Below are 25,351 nucleotides of genomic sequence, written 5' to 3'. Positions count from 1 at the left end.
GACCAGCCTGTTTTACATATTTCCCCATTCTTGCTTACAGTGAAATCAATGTAGATAGAAATCAAAAGCAAGGTAAAATCTCATTCATTTAAGACTGTCAAACAAAGTCAAGGTCTCAAGCATTCTCCACCAGAACATTGTAAGTTGTCGATCAAAATCCAATTACTTCTTAAAAGAAAATTCTCTCCTCCCTAATTTCTTAAAGCCATAGATTCTTTGGGTGGGATACAAAACAATAAGGGCAGACCATTCGGAACACAAAGCATGTCCTGCCGTTCTGTTAGACTGTGAATGATTTGTCCCTCAACTCCATGAGGTGATGACTGGCCTTTTTCCAAGATGAAAAATGTGTTGCTCGAAAAGCGCAGCAGGTCAGGCAGCATCAAAGGAGCAGGAGAATCGACGTTTCGGGCATAAGCCCTTCTTTTCCAAGATGCCAATTTTCATGGACAAGGCTTGATTGTGTCACAATCATATCTTCACAGTGCCCATCCATGAAATTCCTATAGGGTTGGTCAAAAATAAACAAAAGGGCCTACTTGAGGGGCCATTCCCGTTTCCAACCCAATGTGAAAGGGAAGAAGGCGGCATATGTAAAGATGAGGCGTGAAGGTTCAGTAGGGGCGATTGAGAGTTATAAGGTAGCCAGGAAGGAGCTAAAGAGGGAGCTAAGAGAAGCGAGAAGGGGACATGAAAAGTCTTTAGCTGGTAAGATTAGGGAAAACCCAAAGGCTTTCTATAGGTATGTCAAGAATAAAAGGATGACTAGGGTAAGTATCGGTCCAGTCAAGGATAGTAGTGGGAAGTTGTGTGTGGAGGCGGAGGAGATTGGAGAGACATTAAATCAGTACTTTTCATCAGTATTCACTCAGGAACAGGACACTGTTGCTGATGTGAATATGGAATCACAAATAATTAGAATGGATGCCCTGGAAATATGCAGGGAAGAGGTTTTGGGAATATTGGAAAGGATGAATATAGATAAGTCTCCTGGGCCTGATGGCATTTACCCCAGGATCCTATGGGAAGCTAGGGAGGAGATAGCAGAGCCATTGGCCTGGATTTTTATGTCGTCATTGTCAACGGGAATAGTACCAGAGGACTGGAGGATAGCGAATGTGGTCCCATTGTTCAAGAAAGGGAGTAGGGATAGCCCTAGTAACTATAGGCCAGTGAGTCTGACTTCAGTGGTGGGCAAAGTCTTAGAGAGAATGGTAAGGGATAAGATTTATGAACATCTGGGTAGGAATAACGTGATCAGGGATAGCCAGCATGGTTTTGTGAAGGGCAGGTCGTGCCTCACAAACCTTATTGAGTTCTTTGAGAAGGTGACTAAGGAAGTGGACGAGGGTAAAGCAGTAGATGTTGTGTATATGGATTTTAGTAAGGCATTCGATAAGGTTCCCCATGGTAGGCTAATGCTAAAACTACGGAGGTATGGCATTGAGGATACATTAGAGGTTTGGATTAGGAATTGGCTGGCTGGAAGGAGACAGAGGGTAGTAGTTGATGGATTATGTTCATCTTGGAGCGCAGTTACTAGCGGTGTACCACAAGGATCTGTTTTGGGACCATTGCTTTTTGTTATCTTTATAAATGATCTAGAGGAAGGACTTGAAAGCTGGGTAAGCAAGTTTGCGGATGACACAAAAGTCGGTGGAGTTGTGGATAGTGAGGAAGGAAGTGGTAGGTTACAGCGGGATATAGATAAGTTGCAGAGCTGGGCGGAAATGTGGCAAATGGAATTCAATGTAGCTAAGTGCGAAGTCGTTCACTTTGGTAGGAATAACAAGATGATGGATTACTGGGCTAATGGTAGGCTACTTGGTAGTGTGGATGAGCAGAGGGATCTTGGTGTCCATGTACACAGATCTCTGAAAGTTGCCACCCAGGTAAATAGTGCTGTGAGGAAGGCATATGGTGTACTGGGCTTTATTGGCAGAGGAATTGAGTTCCGGAGTCCTGAGGTCATGTTGCAGTTGTATAAGACTCTGGTGAGGCCTCATCTGGAGTATTGTGTGCAGTTTTGGTCGCCATACTATAGGAAGGATGTGGAAGCTTTAGAACGAGTGCAGAGGAGGTTTACCAGGATGTTGCCTGGAATGGTAGGAAAATCTTATGAGGAAAGGCTGAGGCACTTGGGGCTGTTCTCATTGGAGAAGAGAAGGTTTAGGGGAGATCTGATAGAAGTGTATAAGATGATTAGGGGTTTAGATAGGGTAGATACTAAGAACCTTTTACCGCTAATGGAGTCAGGTGTTACTAGGGGACATAGCTTTAAATTAAGGGGTGGTAGGTATAGGACAGATGTTAGGGGTAGATTCTTCACACAGCGGGTTGAGAGTTCATGGAATGCCCTGCCCGTATCAGTGGTGAACTCTCCTTCTTTATGGTCATTTAAGCGGGCATTGGATAGGCATTTGGAAGTTATTGGGCTAGTATAGGTTAGGTAGGATTCGGTCGGCGCAACATCGAGGGCCGAAGGGCCTGTACTGCGCTGTATCCTTCTATGTTCTATGTACAAAGCCAAACAGTGTGAATCATTTTGCATGGCTCAGCTTGGCTTAATGTAAATTTGGTGAGCAACTGGGGAGCTTCAAAACATTGATTTCACCCAATTTGGTGGCATTATTTTATTTGATAAGACAGCCATATCATAGAATTGCACAGCAAAACACAAGGCCATTCAACCTGTGGTGCTTGTGCTAGTATTTTGAAGAAGTTATACAATTCTTTCCCAATCTCTTTCTCTTTCCCCACTGCCCTGCAATATTTTCCTTTCGAGTATCTTGCAAAATGTCCATATTACAGAGGAGGAAGTGCTGGATGTCTTGGAACACATAAAGGTGGATAAATCCCCAGGACCTGATCAGGTGTACCCTAGAACTCTGTGGGAAGCTACAGAAATGATTGCTGGGCCTCGTGCTGAGATATTTGTATCGTCAATGGTGAGGTGCCGGAAGACTAGAGGTTGGCTAACGTGGTGCCACTGTTTAAGAAGAGCGGTAAAGACAAGCCAGGGAACTATAGACCAGTGAGCCTGATGTCAGTCATAGGAAAGTTGTTGGAGGGAATCCTGAGGGACAGGATGTACATGTATTTGGAAAGGCAAGGACTGATTCGGGATAGTCAACATGGCTTTGTGCGTGGGAAATCATGTCTCACAAACTTTATTGAGTTTTTGAAGAAGTAACTGAGAGGATTGATGAGGGCAGAGCGGTAGATGTGATCTATATGGACTTCAGTAAGGCATTCGACAAGGTTCCCCATGGGAGACTGTTTAGCAAGGTTAGATCTCACAGAGTACAGGGAGAACTATTCATTTGTATACAGAACTGGGTCAAAGGTAGAAGACAGGGTGATGGTGGAGGGTTGTTTTTCAGAGTTAAAGTCTGTGACCAGTGGAGTGCCACAAGGATCAGTGCTGGGTCCTCTACTTTTTGTCATTTACATAAATGATTTGGATGTGAGCATAAGAGGTACAGTTAGTAAGTTTGCAGATGACACCAAAATTGGAGGTGTAGTGGACAGTGAAGAGGGTTACCTCAGATTACAACAGGATTTTGACCAGATGGGCCAATGGGCTGAGAAGTGGCAGATGGAATTTAATGCAGATAAATGCGAGGTGCTGCATTTTGGTAAAGCAAATCTCAGCAGGACTTATACATTAATGGTAAGGTCCTAGGGAGTGTTGCTGAACGAAGAGACCTTGGAGTGCAGGTTCATAGCTCCTTGAAAGTGGAGTCACAGGTAGATAGGATAGTGAAGAAGGCATTTGGTATGTTTTCTTTTATTGGTCAGAGTATTGAGTACAGGAGTTGGGAGGTCATGTTGCGGCTGTACGGGACATTGGTTAGGCCACTGTTGGAATATGGCATGCAATTCTGGTCTTCTTCCTATTGGAACAATGTTGTGAATCTTGAAAGGGTTCAGGAAAGATTTACAAAGATGTTGCTAGGGTTGGAGGATCTGAGCTATAGGAAGAGGCTGAACAGGCTGGGGCTGTTTTCCCTGGAGCGTCGGAGGCTGAGGGGTGACCTTACAGAGGTTTACAAAATTATGAGGGGCATGGATAGGGTAAATAGACAAAGTCTTTTTCCTGGGTTCGGGTAGTCCAGAACTAGAGGGCATAGGTTTAGGGTGAGAGGCAAAAGATATAAAAGAGACCTAAGGGGCAACGTTTTCACACAGAGGGTGGTACGTGTATGGAATGAGCTGCCAGAGGAAGTGGTGGAGGCTGGTACAATTGCAACATTTAAGAGGCATTTGGTTGGGTATAGGAATAGGAAGGGTTTGGAGGGATATGGGCCGGGTGCTGGCAGGTGGGACTATAATGGGTTGGGATATCTGGTCAGCATTGACGGGTTGGACTGAAGGGTCTGTTTCAATGCTGTACATCTCTGTGACTCTACAGTATGATAATTCTGCAGATGTGGTCATGTTACAAGATGGACACTCATTTTTCCAAGTGTGGTTATATGGAACATTGTAACTGAGTTATGTAGCAAATACATTCATACAAGAGAGTCTGCTGTAAGAAATAAATTGTCAGCAAGCACATAATATCTCAAAAACACTTTGATAGTATTTTTATACACAGAGCAATTAACTTAATAAGGAATAGGCTGAAGAAATGCAACACATTGTTACAGCTATTATAAAAAACCTTTATGTCTCCTTAGATTCACTGAGTATGGCTACTAGGGTGATGGCATTTTCCTGGGAAAGTTTCCTAATGGTACCTGTTGACAGAAGCTTCTCAATCTTTTCCATCACGTTCTTTACTGTAGGGTCCGAAGTACCTTGAAGTATAGTTCTCTCCGGATAGGAGTTTTGAGTACAGACTGCAAATTGTGTTAAGATGCTGTTCCCAAGAAATAAGCCCCAATGACTCAAGGAATCTTCATCCATCAGAATGTAATTTAACATATGGTTCTGCAACCCTAGGTTTCCATGCTATTGGCTTTTCCATAACTCAGCAAAAGGACATTCAATTCTTGGCCAAAATGGAAACAATTCGCAATTCCCGCATTCATGAAACCTGGTGACCGCATTATTGTAACAGGTTTGGATTAATCTTATCCAATGATTTGTGTTATGGAACCAACCTCAATTCACTGCAGTTTACTGGAGTGCTTTTATCAAAAGGCTTGGCTGTAGTTTCAATCATGGCTTCTGTTTTTTAATCTTGACTGTTTCAGGTAGTAGACAGTCTGCTTAAGTAGACTCTGCTTTCTAGGTAAATAGACTCTGTTTGCTGTTGTTCATAAGGACTCTGTTTAAAGTGACTGTATTTACTGTGAACAGATTGCTTATGCAAATCCAGCCCATCTCCAATAATTACTCCATTTTCGTACACCCAATCTGAATATGTTAGCCTACAAAACTAGCAAGTCCTGACACAGCCAACAGCCTAAGGGTGGCCTTAAATATATAAAAACAAAGAGCTAAATCAACAATGTAACTTGGATTGTAATATACAAAGTAGAGGAAGTTGGCTAGCTGGGGCAGGAATAATACTTGGAGATGGGCTTTATCAGTGCCCTTCCATAAAATTCTTAAAAGTTTTATTTATACATTTATTAAGCTGAATGTTTGCCAGTTTCCAACTGAGTATTTTGTTGTTAAAAAAAAATTGGTCCAACTACACTTTGCATCTATATCTTTGGCTTTTACTTTAGTGTGACTGTGGTTTATGCGTAAACAATTGCAGATGCAAGGGACTCAACTGTTGCTGCTGCTTCTGATGGGATACTGCAAAGAACAGAACTAGCTTGAAGGTAGAGGCACAGCAGGGAAACTTAGCTGGAAACTATTGGTTGATGGTAGACAATAACTTTGGGAAGAAGAACGATTCCGACTTGAGACACCTGCAACGAAAGAAGCAAATTGGATTACTTCAGATGGCAATGACAAAATAGGTTAACGTTCATTTTGATTTTAAAATGGGCCAATCCAAAGACTAACTGCAATATCCTGCAAAAGAACTACAAAAAAATTCAATCAATGGTGTTGTGTACTTTTTTTTAGCTTCTATTGAGAGTTTGTGTGTCTGTGTTTGGAGGTGTGGAGACTTATTCCACTGTCATTATGCTCTGACTAGTTTTCTAGTAACTGAAATTCTCTAAACTCTAATATAAGGGTTTGAACAAAACTATAACGTGATTGCTTAGATCATTGGAGTTTCTTTATTTTCTTTAATGGCTTCAGTAAATGTTCTTTCATAAGTGGAAGCATTAACCTTTGGTAAAAACCTGGGCTTTGACCTGATACTGTTGCTCAGAGTTTAGATACTGTGAACTAGATCTGAATCATTTAGTGTGGTGGCTGGAAAGTGACCCTAACTTCCCAGCAGGTATCAAAACTGTTCAGCTGGCGTACTAATGAAATGTTTAAAAGGTACTGTGGGCTGGATTCTCCATGTTCCTTTATCATCAGGCAAATTATTGTATTTATACCAGTGTCCTAACATTCATATATTTGTATCATGAGCCTGTTATCGTGTTTTCTCTTGTTGTTTAGAGAGGAACACAAATAAATTATTCCTCAAGAATGGAGGATACTTAGCATTGTAGAAAATGTTACAAAAAATCTTGCTTTTTGAGGCTTGAGCAAAATTGTATTTGGTAAAGACACTGTACAGAAGGACTTGTTAAAAACATTAAAGAGTAAATTTCCTCCTGGCAGATGCTAGAAATGCATCATAGGAAATGCTGTGTCCCAAGACAATGTTTTGCTGTCAATCAGTTTTAAGAAACAGAGAAGTTATGCTAAAATGCGATAAGAGCATAAGGTCAAGAACTGGCTAGCAATGGGAAAGTGGTGGGCAGACATTCTTGAAGGTATACAAAGGGCGATGGGTGGATCAAGAGTGGAGGCGGATGAATGTGAGTTTATAGGGACTGGAGCTTAATCAGACTCTCTTGAGGGGGCTAAAGGACAGTTGTGCTCTGATTCTGTTAGACCCCATTTCTTTCAAACTTTTTAAAGACTGCTCCACCCACTACAATACTGTTGGATGCCAAAAACCTGAAACCAAGAGAGCTTCCCTTCTGACGCATCAAGGATCTTCATCAGGCCTGCTGGATGGGGACCTCATTTTCACGCAGTCTCTACCCGTTCTCAAGACCTCACTCCAATGCTAGCATTCCTTCCTCTGAATCAGAACATTGTGTATGCAGGGCTCACAGCAAAGATTCCAGCATTGAACTCTGGACTACCACTCCAATGTAGTTCTGCACTGATGGAGGTGGGATCTTTTGGATATGGAAGATCCCACGACAGTATTTCGAAGAAAATGGCTAACCTTTAAGTGTAGTTCATTGGATGTAGAATGTAATGCGATACTCTGGGGCTGTGATAGATTCTATATAAAGACCGATATGTCCGACAGCCCCAACACTACAATCACAATGTCTCTTGATACCAGGACCACCCCAGTGCTCCCAGCGTCTTATAGTGTCTTTAGATAAACCCCTGCACTTGAAGTAGTGTTGAAGTTATTGTCATGTACAAAAAAATGTTCTTTTTGAACAACAGAAACAAGTTCCTATCTACACAGTAGGTAGAGGTATACACATTAGAGCAGTACAATCACATAGAGCGAGACAGACAGCATTGTTTGAGAAACTACAGTACCCATTCATAGAGTACTCAGACCAGGGATCCCTATCAAAATCCTGTTCAACCATGGTCTGGTAACATTGCACAGTTTAGAAAGCCCACATTTATAAGACATCTGCTCATCAGTAACTTTTTGAGTAATTTGTTCACAGCTTTATTAAATTATTTGGGTTGGTCATTCTGGAACAGCAGTACATTACCTGAAAGATATAGCAACCCTCAGATGACCATTGCAAAGAGGATGTAGGGGCTACAATTCAGAGAAGTCCATTTGGAATACCAGCAGTTTGGAATGGGCAAGTAGTTCTCATTGATAATACTTATTTAAAAAATAATAAAATGAATGTTGCAAGCAAATAGTCTTGAGAGCAGTAGATGGAGCCGGAAGATAGAGAGGTCCATAATGCACTCTGGAGAGAATGAGAGAATGGCATTGGGAAAAGGGTGGGGAATAATAAGCTGATTGAATCAAAAAGGAAATGAGAGGACCATAGAAATAGGAATGAGGGTGTGAAAAGGATGGGAAGGTATAGAGTAACAGTGAAAGGAAGTGAGGGGACAGTTCCCCACCTTTCTACCTCTGTCCTGCTTAAAGATGTTTCTAAAGACCTACCTCTTGGATCAAGTGTTTGGTGATCTGACTTAATAATACACATGCCTCATGCCAAATGTTGTTTCATACCACTCCTGTGAAGCTTAGGATGTTCACTCAAGTAACAGATGCTATATATATGGTATTTGTTGGTGAAGGAAGTATCAGTAACTGGTGGGAGGGGATGGCAGGTGAGCTACTGAGGGCCATCTTTTCCCCATAATCTCCCCCTCTCAGTTGTTGGATCCTTTGCCAGCCATAACTGGCTACAAGACATCTGACCCAGGGAGGAAATGAGACATTGCCAGAGAGATCAGGGAGAGTGCAATGGAACGAGTGAAAGAAATACGTGAGAACAGGGAATAAATTGTGAAATGGACGTAGAGTGGGCCAGAAAGTGGCAGCTCAGATACCAACACGGTCTTCTCCACCGCGTACGATCAAATCATAAAATCTCTACAGTGTGGAAGCAGGCCATTTGTCGGTCGGGTGCACACTGACTCTCCAAAAAGCATCCCACCCAAATCCATCCATCCCTGTATTTCCCATGGCTAATCCACCTGGACTGCACATCCCTAGACACTACGGGCAATTTAGCATGGCCAATCCAACTAACCTGTGTACCTTTGGACTGTAGGAGGAAACCCACTCAGACAATAAGAGAAGGTGCAAACTCCGCTCGGTGTCCCGAGGTTGGAATCGAAACCGGGTCCCTGGTGCGGTGAGGCAGCAGTGCTAACCACTGGGCCTCCGTCCTGCCCATGTTATGGTCTGGTTTTATTCAACTTTCACTTTGGCATTGTCCCAGCTATTGATAGATGCTGAATGTTTCCATAAGAAGGAATATGATTATGATCTAAGTTCAGCAACTTCCTCCCTAAACCCTTTGGTGTTGACTTTGTCGAAAATTTCTGACCTGTTTTCTCAGAAGTGGACAGCGAAGATATCTCAGTGCTAACCAGCCAAAGTGCCTGAGGCAAGTCACGTTTTCCAAATGATGGGAATCTTACTGCATGATTAGAAACATAAGGCAGCTTAGCATCACCCTGCATCTCCAACCCTTGCCAAAGGAAAAAACGTCATGGCCACTATATCACAAGGGACTGCTTGAGAAGAGACAACAAAGAAAATTCCATTGCCTGACAACCTCTTATTTTCCCATTATTTTCGGATGACAATACATTGGAAGGATTAGCAGTACATAAATATCTAACTCCAGTATCAGGGTCTCTGTTCCAAAGTACTCCATCACTTCAAAGTGCAAGAAGCCATGAACTGTTTCTGAAAAGAGAGAGGACATTTCTAACTTCAGTAAGGAGATAGTTCTTATGGAGATTGTTGTGGAAAACAACAACAGCCAATATATAAATAAACATCTGAGCACTTTACAATGGGAGGACAGGGCATCAAGAGGTTACAGAAAAAATGAATAAGGAAGCAACTGAAAGCACGCATTTAGAGACTTTTGAAAGAAGAAAAGGGATTTAATAAGGAGGGTGAGAATTAGCAAAGTAGTATCTGTCACTAGTCAAGTGAATGAAGACAGGCAATCAGCAATTGTATAGAGTTGAAGGGTGCATGGGATCTGCTGGGATGTTCAGGTGGAGAAGATCACTCCAATAAGATTGGTGGTAGTAATTAAAATCAATGATGAAAATCTCGAAACCATTAGCCTGGAAGGCAGAACTCGGTTGACAGTCAGGAGAATGATTGTTCATTGCTTTGTGTGAAAGAGGCCGTCAGCCATGTTAATCTGGGTTTGTGTGAGGTGGAGGAAATAGAGACAAGACATTAGGGAGATTCATTCCAACAGTAATCAAGGAATGACGAATGCTTTCTGCTCCAAAGAAGCACAGAGATAGCACAGCAAATAGACAACGTTACTCAGGAAGGTGAATGCTGAAGGTGGCATGGACCAGGAAATTCATTTCTGGGTCTACCAAGCCATCAAGATTGTGCGTAATCATGTAACCAGGGGTTTTGATGGTTTGGAAACAAAGGGACATGGGTACTTACAGGACCAAAGAAAGTTTTTTTTATGCCCAACATTGTTGAGTTGATGGGAACTGACTCATTCAAGACTCAATACTGTTATCCCTTCATAGGAAATTTTGCCAGCATTGCATCCGTCTGGTTTGCATAGTTGCATTCTCACTGTGCTGACAATATGCAATGTCTCTGAACTGACAGCTGGCAGAGAGAAGTTGGCATGAAAGTGACCTGTACAAGTGACCTTCGTCACTCTGTAAATATCTAGCAAATACCCGCGGCATTCAGTTTACTTGCAGCATGCAGCTCATGTTTCAAAATGAACTAGTTAGCACAACATTTATCACTCTCAAAACTTGGGCAGCATCATAACTTTGACGTCAGGGTGATAATCTAAAAAAACGTTAATCAATTCGGCTGCACATTCCACATGTTCCTATTTTTGACTATCACCCAAAGTCAAAATAACTTGACAGGCCATAGAAAATATTATGCTATGCCTGGCATTCTTCTGTAATTTATTTTCTGGCAAACTGTGACTCCTAGAGGTTCATTGATAGCCAGGTCAACAGCAATATCTCCTGATATAGCATGAAGCAATTAATACCAGGATTCCCAGATTGACTGCCACAGTCTGTACTGAGTTACACATTTAACACTGCTGTTTACAAAGCCAATACTGAGTCTTCTGTTTTGTGCATCTCTGTCCATGTTTGTCACTAAATCCTCCATGTATTCTTTACCAGATATTTATTCAAACCAACCTTGGCATCAATCGATACTTCAGAAACATCTACCTTTCTTACCCTGGCACATTGTTCGAGAACTTCATGAAAACAAGGGAGTGGTCTTTGAAATGGCAGAACAAGCCATTTGATTCTCAGGATGTTGGATCTCCACAAGCTTCTTAAGCAAAATTACGATTGGATGCTAAAGGCTGACCTTTCCTTTGATGTCCACATCCTGTGATTGAATTTTTAAAAAAGTGTATTTTCCCCTGGAAGCCTGCTTTAAATATTTGTTGTGCAAAAGAGAGAGAACAATAATCTTCTCATCTGTTTCTCCTTATCCCTGTGTCTTCAAGTTCTTGAGACAAATATGCTGTATGAGAACTGCTAAATAAACTTAGTACTAGAAGTTGCATCCGTCCCATTCTGCTTGCCAATTTGGTACTACTAAATCTATAGCAAGATAATTAAATTCTAATGATTCTCCAGTAGCTAAACGCTAAGGGGCAGAGTCTAAAGCTTTCCTTGTCTTGGTGTAGACACAGAATTGGATTTAATGGGAAATATATAACAATCCATTACTTCATAGAGGAATGGAAGTGTAAATGACTCTGTAACAAATGAACATATGCAAGAAGGTACTTAGGTTAACATTATCATTTGTAGAATACCTGATATGAGAAACTGCTAATAAATGGATTTAAGGCTTTGATAAAATTATATATTTACTAGTCTTCAAATTTGGCAGAACAATTACTGTATTCTCATCTTTTTTCCAAGCATCTCTCATAAAATGAATATTCAGCACATTTCAGTTGACCTTACAATGATTCCAAAAATGATACTGTCTTCATATTTTTAAAAAATTTAGGCATAGACTGTAATTTGTTTTATTACAATACATTTAAATTAAAGCAGAAACCTGGGGCTTGTGCAGATGTTTTTGGTTAAAGTTGTACTTATATTTGACTAAGAAATCCAGAAAAAATATTAAAACATTTGTAGTTAATCTAAAAATTTAGTTTTGATATAATTACACATTCCTTAAGTAAATATCTGCACGTAACTGAATCCCTATCTCGCCCCCTAGCTCTAAACAAGTTACTTTATTCCATTTGTCCTAACTGGTAATTATAGCTCATTATTTTGTTTCAACTAAAGAGTTTTCTTTTTCAAAGTTTATCCCATTTCCAATGATTGCTTAGATTAGAGTCTCCAGATCTGATAGCTTAGATCTGTATTGCTTCCGTGAAATAATTAAGTGAAGTGAGTGTAATACTTACAGAGTTTGTGTTTGAAGCAAAATATAACGGTTAGAAAGTCAGGGAACTTGGTTTATCTTTGTTTAATTATAGTCATGTTTTCACACACCAGATTCCTAATCATTTAGATGTAATCTACCATGTTCTCGATTAGTGTGTTTTTATATCTTTCCTCTAATTAAAGGACAAAGTTGCCATTCTGGATTGTAGTATTCTACAAGACAGAGGGAACAACAAAAACTCAGCTTTATTAGTAAATTAACATAAAAGTAAAATTTGAAGTGTAGCTTCCCAGTGTTTGAGTAAGTTGTGAATATTGAATACTTTTACTTAAATATTTAATTGTGACGGAAAAACATTTAAATACTGCAAGGCAAGATTAATTAAAAATATTACAAACTTTCCCAGAAGCAGGATATATAATTATGTCGAGAGAAATTAGCAAATAATTCAAAATCTAGCTTATTACCTATATTCACATCTGCAACAGCTTCTGTTTTAATTCTGTTGAAATTTGCAGCATCAGTGAAAGCTTCAAGTTTTATAAAGTCAATTTACGTAGAGAGGGGTTCGTGTATGGAATGACCTTCCAGAGGAAGTGATGGATGCGGGTACAATTACAATGTTTGAAAGGCATTTGGATAAGTACATGAATAAGAAATGCTTGGAAGGTGGGACTAGTTTAGTTTGGGATTATGGTCAACATGAACTGGTTGGACCGAAGGGTCTGTTTCAGTGCTGTATGACTATGAATTAAAAATATTATCCTGACTTGCTACTTTGATATCATTTTTAACTTGTTAGATATTTATGTCTTTAACTTGTCTATTCTTGCCAACACCTCTACACTTGATACAGTTCCATTTCTTTTGTTACAAAGTATTATTTGTTCCTGAATATATCTGGACCACATGCCAAACAATTTTCTCGTTCTCCAAACAATTAAGGTGAAATGTAGAAAAGCAGTTTCACACTGCCAAGCTGGCATTAATACATTATTTATTTGTCACCTGCATAGGCCATTTGGAATAGGGCAGCCTTCCTATTTATTAGTGCTACATCTTGTTCTGTATTTTCAAATCTTCTAGCTTTCTGATTCATTAGAATTAATTCTTCATGTAGAGTTGATCAGTCTGGTCTTTATTGTCACTGGAAGTTGGAGACAATGAGAAGTCTACAGTTCATAAATCTAATCCTACCTTTTAGGCCAGTTTGTGGATCATTTGCCTCTAAGTCAAAAGGTTGGGGATTCAAAGTTCTATTCCCAAGACTTAAGCACAACTTTTGTCTGACGTTTCAGTAGGGGAGACCTTTATCCAAAGATATCTTTGGACTCTCTCGGGTGGACCTACAGGCTGCTACAGCACAATTTCACAAAAAGCAGGCAAGTTTGTTACTAATGTCCAAACCAACATTTTTCCCCTCAACCAGCACTGCAAATACCAGATTATCCCATCCTTTGCACAGTATCATTGTCTTGATGGAATCGACCCACTGTCTTTCTTTCTCTTTAATCTTTGAAGGGATGTAGGAATCACAGGCAAGGCCAGTATTTGTCACCGTTATGATACATGCCAGACTAAGGACAGCAGAATAGAGATACATGGTCCTGATGGGGTTCAGCAAGGTGGGTGCTAAGACAATATTTCCCCTTGTAGGAGAAACTAGAACTGGGAGATTCAGTTTAAAAAGAAAAGGTTTCCCATTTAAGATGGAGATGAAGAGTGTTTTTTTTTCTCTCCCAGAGGGTTGTGCATATGTTCAATATGCTGAACCTTCCTCTCAGAGGGCAATGGAGGCTGGGTTGTTGAATATTTTTAAGGCACAGACTAATCAATTTTTGAGTAACAATGGTGTTGGTAAGTAAGCAGGAAAACAGAGTTGAGGCCACAATCAGTTCAGCCACAAACTTATTAATAGCAGAGCAGAATGGAGGGGCTGAGTGACCTACTCCTGCCACTAATTTGTTTTCTCATATTTAATTACCTAAAGGGTGTTAGAGAAGGTGATGGCCTAGTGGTGTTATCACTCGACTATTAATCCAGAAACTCAGCCAATGTTCTTGGGACCTGGGTCCAACCCTTCCACAACAGATGGTGGTATTTGAATGATGTTTATAAAAATTCAAATTAAGAATCTACTGATGACCAAGAAACCACTGCCAATCGCCAGAAACTCTGGCACACTAATGACTTTCAGGAAAAGAAATCTACCATTCTCACCTGGTCTGGCCTATATGTGACTTCAGACCCACAGTAATGTGGTTTATTTCCAATTGTCCTCTGAAATGACCTAGCAAGCCACTCAGTTCGATGGACAGGCAATAATAAAAGTGCTGGCTGCCTATGTCCGATGAGTCAATTTTTAAAAAATAATGTATCAGGTGGGTTATCACTGATAGTTTGATGGTTGTTTCAGACAACATCTTTAGGACATCCGTACCAACTAACCAACCAACCACACCGCTCTGTAACTTTAACTCCCCCTCCCACTCCGCCAAGGACATGCAGGTCCTGGGCCTCCTCCATCGCCACACCCTAACCACCCGACACCTGGAGGAAGAATGCCTCATCTTCCATATTGGAACACTTCAACCTCATGGGATCAATGTGGATTTCACCAGTTTCCCCAATGTTAGGCTTGAGCAGCTAAATTGCCTACCCTTGTTGATATGTTGAATAACCTCAATGAACTTGAGAGTCATAATGTGGCCTAAAGCAAATGATTTACCACACTTTATATCAGTACCCAGGCAAAACTGTGAATGTGTGAAGTGTTATTGAGGCAGCACCTACAGTAGTGCATGTCAACTCGTCTTGAACACAGTTCCCAGCACAGACCACCTGGGTCAAGTGGTTTGTTTCTGTATATCAAATTCTATATAATAAAGCAGCAGTTTGATTGATCAAAGTTGTAGGAGCATGCAATGGAGTTTTGCACACTGATTTGGTCTTGCAATGCTTCATCAATGGCACTGAGATCCAAGCTGATATCTGAAATGTAGTGAGATTATTATTGTTTAGCTGTCAAACTAACTGGGATAAAGCCACCTATAGTTTTAATTCCTTATTTAAGTGTAGCTGCAGTCCTGTGTACACTGGAATTGATATTGTGGGTGTAAAAGCTGAGAACATGCGCAGGCATCAGGTAGGAACCACGTTATTGACATACTGAGTTACAGGGTTTACAACTTGATGTAAAAGATGGAATTGCTAGGATGACTGGCAGGTCCTGTAAAATTGCTTCCAAACAGACTGTCAATATTCAATTCACATGCTGGAGTAAATTTGAATCTTTTTTTTAAAATTTAAGTTCAGCCTCAGTATCACTGATACTGCCCATCAGCAGAAACTCTGATTTTCTTACATTTCTGAGGAGTTTGTGTTGGTGTTGGAAAGGTATTTGAAACAATTTTAAGTCTACAATTTGAAATACAGTTATTTCTACAATATCAAAACACATAGATATCTGAATAAAATATCAGTCATATTTTATAATATGAAAAGCATATCTTTAGAATCTTAGAATGCAGAGGTCATTAATCCTGCCTGCGCTGGATCTTTGCAAGCCATTTACCTGCACACCTCTGTTCTCTCCCATTCACCTGCAATTCAGTTTGCAGATAATCTGCTTTCGACATTCAGATCGACTTGTTGAGTAAAAGTTCCTTGAAGCTCCCCTCTGGGTTTTGTTGCCAATTTTAACCAAATCTGATGAAAGCAGCAACAATTGCAGCCGCTCACAACTGGATGTAAACATGTAATCTTTGATGGATTGTTGGTCAAATGTAAGTATTCTGAGATACTTGTGACAAAGGTCTGTGTATCAATCTAATGTTCAAAACTATTTTTAAATTAATTTGGGATGACTTTTTTTTTGCAGATGAACATTGTTTTAATCAACCTGAAGCCAGAAGGGTCAGGACACTGAACTATCTTTGCTACAATTTGTGCGAAACTAGCTGCAGTTAGCCTCAAAGCTCAAAGATGAGAAATATTTCTCTTGTGCTGTTGTCTGCCTTTCTCAGCTGGTTTTTAATTGAACGGTTATTTAACTGTATGAATCATAAATTGTACATGTTAATCAATCAACAAAACAATTGTTTCAAAGAAGGTGGGCCTGCATTTGTCCAGTCAAAAGTACTGAGGTATTGTCACTGCTATAACATAGGAAATGGTGCACCCTTTATCAGCACAGCAGCTTAACCTAACAACAATGTGATAATAACCAGCTAGTTTTTAGTGATAAATGCTGGAGAAGACACTGGTGACCTCCTAGTAATATCTTAAGCACTGACACATGAGATGGTTTACTCATTTTAATTTTTCATCCTTTGGAAATACTTACTTGAAATACTTTTTGTGTCTTTCTCTTAGAATTAACAGAAGATTCTTGTGTTCACCCATTTCAAACTTTATTTATTTAAAGTAAAACACTTTATCAAGAGCTACTTTTGTTCAGTCGAGCCAGATTTTATTAAGCCAGACATTGTTACTCTAAAAAGCGGTCTGGACTTTTAGCAAAAGGTTATCTTTGAGAGGCCTCCTTCTATTTAAACATACTAGTTAGGAAAATGAACCAAGCCAAACACATTATTTCAATTACTTTATATGACGTGGAGTATGATAATATCACCCATAAGTACACATGATATGATGAGCAGTGCGATAAGATCGTCCATGGTATGTTGAGATGATTTGTTAGTGGAAATAACACACTTGAAATGGGAAAATGAAAAATAATTAAAAACAAAGTCCACACGTATGGTTAATACTCACCTCAATCCATACAAGCTTCCTTCCCAGCCCTCTTTAATTACATGATACAGTCTCAGTGCACTGCTGACTCCCAGTTGACATTGATCTTTGGGAATAATTCCTGTAGTGTTTCCTCTGTGAGAACTCAAGGCAGTTCCTCTGTTGGTTTCTCACATACTCTTTGTAGTTTTTTGTCAGTAGGGTATAGAGGAAAGGGTTGATGCAACTGTTGCCGTACGCCAAACAGGTCACAAAAAAGTTAATGCAGGTAGTGGTTTTGGGAGACAGATTGACAGTTTCACCGAAATACAGGCTGAATAGCTGCCAAACCCAAAAAGGCAAGAAGCAGACGCAGTAGGCAAGGACAATAGTCAAGATCATATACAGGATCTTCTGATTGGGCGACTTCTTTATTCCTTTGATGTGGAAAGTCGTGGTCTGGGACAACCAGTAAGTGCGGGCCAACTTTGAGTACAAGAATCCAATGACTATCCCTGGAGCTAATACACAAGTGTGGAAAAGTACAGTCAGATAGATTTTGTATGCATGTGTTGTCCATGTCGAGTGACAAAGACGTTTTATTATTCCTTCCCGGTTAATTTCATGGACTTCGATCATTATCATGGTGGGAAGGGCAAGGAGAAAGGAAACAAACCAAACAGCACAAGTAATGATTCTTCTGTAAGCCCTGTTTCTCCGAAAGGTATCCAAAGGTTTGACCACTGCCAGGTATCTCTCGGTACTCATAACAGTCAGAATGAAGATGCTAGCGTGCATGGTCAGAAAGTCAAGGCTGAAAAGGATCCTACAGCCAATCTCTCCAAAGTACCAGTACTTCTTGAAGTAGGTATATACCACAAAGGGGATGGTAGAGAGGTAAAGGAGATCAGCAAAGGCCAAATTCACAATGTACACAAACATGGAGCCAGTAAACCTCATAGACAGGGTCATCAACACCAGGATGTAGACATTGCCTATAATCCCCACTAGGCACATGGTGCTCAGAATGGTGCCAAACAGTAACGTGATCAATGCTTCGTCCTTTGACTTCAAGTCATAGTCTGAAGATGAAGAATTTACAACAGAGGACAAGTTGCTCATTGTCTCAGGGAGTATCCCCTCCATGTTCCTGAAAGTCCTGGATTGATCTGGGGGGAAAACTGTTGCAGCTTGCTTCAATTTATCCCCAACCAGCCCCCAGTCCGGGCTACGAGGGTCATCAAATGGACAAAATGCTGTTGGAGTACATTCTGTCTCTCAGTGCTCACCAAACAAGAACCGCTTCCCAGCCTAGCGCTGGACTCAGACACCGGGGGTGGGGGTGAAGGGGGGCTGCTGATGGGGTCTGGTGATGAATACATTTGACAAAACCAGTTTTCATCTGGGGATTGACTGCAGCTCCATCAGGAGGCTGGTGGATTTCCGATCAGTTTTTAAAAGGAGAATCCTTCCCTCCGTGCTCACGCTGTTAGTGATCCCAGTCGAGAATCCCTCCCGGAGTTCCCGAAACCTCCTCGGTGTCCCAGGCGCGGAACCTCGGCGGAAGAGATGCTGACTCTGGATTCCTCCGGAACACTGTAATTGCAAGTGTGTTTGAGCTGTTTACACGCTGTACAACATGTTTGGGTAGGGGAGAGGGTTGGAGATGCGATTCTCTGCTGTAGGTTCACCAAAGAGCGGCCAGTGTCTGACTTCCATCCCACAGCACGGTTTGTAAAGCTCAGATAACTACAGGAATTGCAAGCCTCCGTGCTTTTATTGAATTGGTGGAGCCTGGGAGCTGGGGTGGGGGGGGAAGGTCTCTCTAAAAGTGTCAGAGCCAACGTAGCGGGGGGTTGGAGCTGATCAGCAATCTCTCCGATTGGATTGAACCACTCCTGGCTTTGACTGCGGCTCAGTTAATGACATTGACCAGACAACACCGACCCAGAGAGGGGGTGCAGACACTGATTAGTTTGATTTTTTATAAAAATGAAACCGTCTGATTACTGGTAAAGAACGATTGGGGGACGGAATTCCAGGATTTTGGCAACGTTGAAGAAATGGCGATGTATTTCCAAGCCAGGATGGTGAGTGGGTCAGAGGGGAACTTGCAGGGAGTAGTGTTCCCTTGTCCTTCTAGTGTTGGGTTTGGAAGGTGTTGTTTGAGGAGCTTTCAGTGAATTTCTGCAGTGAATCTTGTAGATAGAACACACCCGCTGTTCCTGAGTGTAGGTGGCAGAGGGAGTGGATGCTTGTGGATGTGGTGCCAACAAGCAGACAGCTTTGTCCTGGATGGTGTCAGGCTTCTTGAATGTTGTTGGAGCTTCCCCCATCCAGGCAAGTGAGGGATATTCCATCACCCTCCTGGTTTGTGCCTTGTAGATGACAGACAGGCTGTGGGGAGTCAGGAGGTAAGATATCTGCATTCTTTACAGTGTTCTTAGCTTCTGACCTGCTTTTGTACCTACTGTATTTATATGATGAGTCCAGTTGAGTTTCTAGTCAATGGTAAGCCCCAGGATGTTGATAGCGGCAGTAACATCATTGCATGTTAAAGGATAGTAGTTAGATTGTCTTTTACAGGTGATGGTCATTGCCTAGCATCTGATTGGTGTGAATTTTACTTGTCACTCATCAGCCAAAGTCATGATATTGTTCAGATCTTGTTGCGTTTGAACATGGACTGCTTCAGTATCTGAGGAGTAACAAATAGTGCTGAACACTCCCACCTCTGACCTTATGATGGAGGAAAGATCATTGATGAAACAGCTGAAGATGGTTGGATCCAGGACATTACCCAGAGAAACTCCTGCTGAGAAGTCCTGGAGCTGAAATACCTGACTTCCAACAACCACGGCCATCTTCCTCTGTGTGAGGTATGACTCCAGCCTGTGGAGAGTTTGTGTCCTGGTTTCATTGATTCCAGTTTTGCTAGGACTCCGTGATACCACAATTGTTCAAATGTGACCTTGATGTCAAGGGCTATCACTGAATAAGTACATGGGGAGTGGAAAAGCACAGGGTTATAGGGAGGGGGAACTCATCTATTGAAGAGCTGATGGACTGAATGGCCTCCTTTCTGTGCTGTATGATTTAGTGAACGTCAGTGACAAAAATATGATTTCAAAATTAGCAGTTGCATTTATATTTATAACACTGTTCGCTTAATTACCTCAGCATCCTTAATGCAGCTTTCAAGAGGAGAAAAGGAACAGGAAAATATAATGGCATTTGTTTCAGTTGGTGGGAAGCAGATTTGGGTGGACAGTACTAAGAATGCCTGGTGTATTACATGCAATCAATGTGAAACTCCACCTAGGAGAAAATCTCACGGACCTTTGCACCACCCTCGGTGCCAAATGTGCATTTGTATAGCAGCCCACCACATTAATATTTCTCAACACTCCTGGCTCAAAATTATTTTTATTGTTACACTGCAAGATGTGAGGCTGCTTTATTCAAGGTGTCATCTGTCAGACCACCTGTAGATTTCATTTGATTTTGTGTAAACATGAGTGTGCCTTCTTCACTTCATGTTGAAAGTGGCCTGGACAGCGGGGGAATAATAAGAAAAAGAAGAGATTGTGCTATTTTTGCCTGCAGTGCTATTCAATCAGTTTGGGAGAGGATGCCACAATATTCTGAACTAATAGTTCAGAGACACAGGCTACTACTCTGGGACATGGGCTCATTATCCCAACATGGCAAATGGGGAAATCTGGATCAAGGAAATCGTGAAATTAACAGCTGGTCTAATGGTGGTGATTGCTGATTGTTGTAAAAACCAATCTGGTTCATTAATGCCCTTCAGGGAAGGAATCTGTCATCCTTACCTGGTCTAGCTCTAGATGTGAGTACAGCCCCACAGCAATGTGATTGTCTCTTAACTGCCCTCTGCAGAATGTCACAGAATCCCTACAGTGTGGAAGAAGGCCATTCAGCCCATCGAGTCCAAATTGACCCTCCAATGTGTATCCCAGTCCGACCCATCCACCACACCTTAATAACTGTAATCCTGTATTCTCTATGGCTAATCCACCTCATCTATACTTCTGTGAGCAACTATGGACAATTTAACAAATTAGACGGATTGCTGCTTGTCGCCTGGCGTGTTTTATACAACTCTGGCAAAACCTCCCTGCCCTGATATGCTGTGCCTTCGCTAATAAAGGGAAATATCCTCTGTGCTTTCTTAACCACCTTATCTACGTGTACTGCAACTTCAAGCATCTATGTCATGTAAAGTGAGCATCTTCTCAAACAGCTTTTGGCCATTTCGTGAAAGGCTGTTAGATCAGAAGTTCCATGATGTTGACTTAGCAATGACAAATAAATGGTCATATAGTTCCAACTCAGAAGCCTGGGTAGCTTGGAGGGGAATGTGAACATGGTTGTGTTCCTATGCACTTGTTACCCTTGCTCTGCTCAGGTCACAGATTTAGAAGGTGCTGTCTAAGGAGCTTTGGCTGTGCATTGTATATATAATCTACACTGCTGTCACCAACATGGTGGATAGGTACCGCACCCATTGTCACTTCATTGATTCCTTTGCCAATTATAAATGTACTCTGCATAAGGAGCGAAGAAGGTTTTCATCTTAAACTGAATAAATATGGAAATATTTTGACTTGACATGAAGTCATTTGCAATTTAAATTAAATATAATGAGATGCACTGGTTTTTATGGATATTTCAATAATTTTCTTTACAGTGAATTGTGTAAATTCTCATCAGAAGTAAAACACTGAATGTTTTGTTAGGTGAAGCAGATATGAAATGATTGGCTGGACTCTATAGAAGTAGCTGTCTTGCTCAGTTCACATTGACATTTCTTTTGCATAACTGTCAGCAAATCAGTCTTGAAAATACAATAAGATTTATATCAAAATACATGGTTTATGTATAATTTAATCTTTGATTTTTTTTAATGTTGACATTTTTCATTTACTGCTCTACATTGTTGTTTGGAGAAAAACTAGTTAGTTTTGTCTACCTTACACTAAATTATTTGTGGAAGTATTCACAACAATATCTTTCCATACCCAACAAAGTTTTGTGTGGATGGTTTTCAATTCCTGTTTCCAAATATCAAAATCTGGCTTTACAACTCCTAGTCATTGTTTTAGTGCAGATTTAAAATTGAAGTACTTGCATAGTCACCTAAAATAACAAAATCTCTAAAGGATGGTCTCTAATGAAATAGTTGACAGCTTATGTCTTTAGGTGATGCTGTAGTTCCACATTAGTTTGCACTACAGAGTCCTTTAATGCACTATAAGCGACACTAGAAGATAATACACATCCTGAGAATAATTTGAGTGTAAAAATATTCGTTTTGCTTTTCCAAATCACTGCATTAACCATTCAGCTAATGTCAGGTTTCCACTCAATCAAATCCACCTCGATAATTACCTATCATGCCTCTATGTCTTATGTCCAATTTCTTCCCCATCTTACTATTGCTGGAATAACTCACCAATCTGGCATCACCTGCTCCTTCATGATCTTTACAAGGCCTGACATTTTCCCTGGACATGGTAGGCAGGGGGAAATTAGCTCCTTCCTGCTGGACAAGGTGGTGTCACTATGAGACTTCCTCTTTCCCTAGTGACCAGTAGAGGAGGCCACAGCACTGGAGCATACCAGTCTGGTCTGAGGTTATAGTCAGATTAAAGCAGCCTCTGGTTTCTGGCTGTATGCCCAGCACTGTAGAAAGGAGGTCGATGTCCTTCTCCACTCCACCAGCATAAGTGCCACCATCTTCTCTCCAACACTTCACGTTTACTTTATTTGTGGTACCGTATCCATCTCCCACCAAAGCTCATGCTCTATCACTCTCACTATTGTCTGCAACATCTTGCCCACACACTCTCACCTGCCCAACCCCTGCGTGCTCTCTGCACTAGCTGCTCACTCACACGTCCCCACGTCCACCAACAGTAATAATTGCGTGACCCACCCTCATCTTCTGTTATACCTGCCTCTCTCTTATTCCAGGAGGCAAACAGCTCCAGTAGAGCAGAAAGAGTCAAGCCAGCTGGTGAGCTGCCTGACATTCAGCTCCTCATTGTTTACCAGGAGAGGTTACTGATTCTGATCACCCTGAGCAGGGCTGGAGTAGGACTAGAGGCTGCCCTTGACTTGCAGTGTCAGGAACCCCGAAGCAAAGAATGTCTCCCTAGAGGTCTGTGGTCATCAGACAGCCAGAGCAAGTTTCCTGGCTTTGTGTCTGCGCTAAAAGATCAGACAAAACAGCAGTAACATGAGTCTGGTATCTCTGGGTTGGGGGAAAAGTGCAAAAAGGCAATGCAAGGCAGTGATGTGATAAGCATCGAGGTAGGCTGAGAGAGATTGGGTGCTATGACAGGAAGTGAAGAGCCCAAAGCTGCAGCCTGGTGCAGTCTCTGAGCTGGGTGTATGTTCCTGGGTACACACTGTCCTTGCTGCAGCATTGCAATGAGAGTTACTAGTGCACCTCAAGGTACAGCACTGAACTGCAGAAGTGACCTGTAAGTAGATCAAAGACACGCCTCTCAGAGGCTGGCACATACTGGACCCGTAGACCTGGGGTCCATGATGCTGATGCCCATGGGGCATCCCCATGGATGTTGGTGCCCAATTTCCTACATGGAGGTCATTCAGAGCGGATGGTGAGCTGAATCCACCAAGTGCGAACCCTGATTTCTTTTGTTGAGTTTTCCTGACATCAAGTTTGTTTGTTAAGATGGGAAGCTGTATTTTACTGAGGTGAGTTGGGGTAGGGCATTTAATGATCAATAACCATCGCTAATCACTGCCAACTCACCATTGACCCATCACGATCTCTCAGTGCCACTTGTGAAAAGCAGAAAAGTTGGTGAAGGTTGTTCCTGGCAATGAGAAGGCCAACTCTTCACTTATCATTTCATTCTGCCATAAATCATGCAATACCCATGATACTTCAGACCCCAATAACATTCTGCCCAGTCTCTCTCTATTATAGCTCTATGCATTTTCTAAGTGTGTGGAATATAACACTCTTTATTGTCGATTCTACCCAAAAGGAACTCTTCTTCATTGTATTTCATCCATTTAAGGAACAAAATTAATCAAATCATTTGCTTCAAATCAATGAGTTCTACCCTTCAGTTAACGTTGCATAATTTATTCCAAGATTTGAATTTTAAATCTAATAATAATATTTGTGTAAAATATCCTCACTTTAAACAGCTTTAAATTCATGTTTCTCAAAATGAGCTTGTCTTTGTGCTAGGAAATGAAGCACTACAACATTCTGGCATCTAAGTGTCCTTTATTTAAATATGAAACAAAAACTGAAATTGCTGCAGAAGCTCAGCAGGTCTGGCAGCATCTCTAAAAAGAAAGCAGAGTCAACATTTCAAAGCCAGTGACCCAAGGGACTTGAAACATCGTGATGGACTCAAAATGTTAACTCTGCTTTCTCTCCACAGGTGCTGCCAGACCTGCTCAGTTTCTCCAGCAATTTCTGTTTTTGTTTCAAACCTTCACATTAAGGCAGCACTGAGTGCTGATCTCAGATTGAGGAGAACCACTGAAATAATTCTAATGGTTTGTATTTATCAAAGTAAATGTATCAAATACTTTTTCTGGTTATAGGCACAGCTATGGTGTATTAGTAAAGCAGATTTGACATTTAAAGACTGCTATTTCTTCACACAAACTGTCTATCAATGTCTGAGATTGTGGGGCCTATGATACATCCAAAGGGTCCACCTAAGTATTCACAGCATGGCGATGTAGAATTATTAATTGTTATTCTGATGTTTAGATTGTGATTGGAAACTCCTGTTCTGAATGTATAGGTAGACTGCCTTCAGCCAAGACAGGATTGTGCTGCTTTAAATCAGCAGTTCAGCTTCTTTCCCAGATTTTGTCTTTAACTGGTATATAACCAATGGCCTTATGGAAAGCTGCCTCTGAAATCGCACATGTAATACATTACAATTGTCTAATGATCATATTGTGTCGCTCATGGTGATGGTTATAAGTAGTTGGGGATCTTTAGCCCTGTCTTCTGTTTAGCTGCTCCACTGGCCTAGCTCTTTAAGGCTATAACTCAATAATTTCACTGAAGGAAAAATGCCCAAGTAAGTTCCTAATTCAATTAGAAGTTAATTATTGTAAGAGGTTTTACTGGATTGCTAGCCATGTGGCCCTACTCCACGTTATCTCAACCATCTTCCCTGTTTATCTCAAATTCAGGCCAGCAGGAAACTATTGGATTTGTCACATTTTGCGAGCTGTCTAAGCCTTTGCTCAAGGCATTTTGTCGCTGTATTACATACAACTAGAATTTGGAGCATATGGCTCTGTCAAGATCTTTGTTTAGAGATTAACAAATGGTGCCGTGAAAATTCCAGGTTCGAATCTGTGAAACAAATGAAATAGTTTTGAATC

General features: G+C 41.1%; 1 protein-coding gene and 1 long non-coding RNA gene across 3 annotated transcripts in view; one reads left to right on the top strand and one right to left on the bottom strand.

The window, feature by feature from the left end:
• Positions 1-4,553: 4,553 nt before the first annotated feature.
• uts2r5 (urotensin-2 receptor 5) lies at positions 4,554-18,661 on the bottom strand. The gene is made up of 2 exons (XM_060840833.1): positions 16,973-18,661; positions 4,554-5,870 (listed from the first exon to the last, which is right to left on the bottom strand). Exon 1 carries the CDS (start codon positions 18,074-18,076, stop codon positions 17,006-17,008), a length of 1,071 nt encoding a protein of 356 aa, XP_060696816.1. The 5' UTR covers positions 18,077-18,661; the 3' UTR covers positions 4,554-5,870; positions 16,973-17,005.
• Positions 18,662-18,786: 125 nt separating this feature from the next.
• LOC132825502 (uncharacterized) overlaps positions 18,787-25,351 on the top strand; it is a 44,744-nt gene continuing 38,179 nt past the window's right edge. Inside the window, exon 1 of one of the 2 annotated variants that reach the window (XR_009645781.1) lies at positions 18,787-19,020. This is a non-coding gene — a long non-coding RNA (uncharacterized LOC132825502). Of the gene's footprint in view, positions 19,021-19,793; positions 19,810-25,351 lie in introns of those variants that run through there. The other variant, XR_009645780.1, reaches the window with a different exon arrangement.

The sequence above is a fragment of the Hemiscyllium ocellatum genome, chromosome 20, assembly GCF_020745735.1.
Source record: "Hemiscyllium ocellatum isolate sHemOce1 chromosome 20, sHemOce1.pat.X.cur, whole genome shotgun sequence".
Lineage (NCBI taxonomy): Eukaryota > Metazoa > Chordata > Chondrichthyes > Orectolobiformes > Hemiscylliidae > Hemiscyllium > Hemiscyllium ocellatum.
Note: the sequence above shows the minus strand (reverse complement) of the source record. Positions and strands in the feature narration are given on the sequence as shown.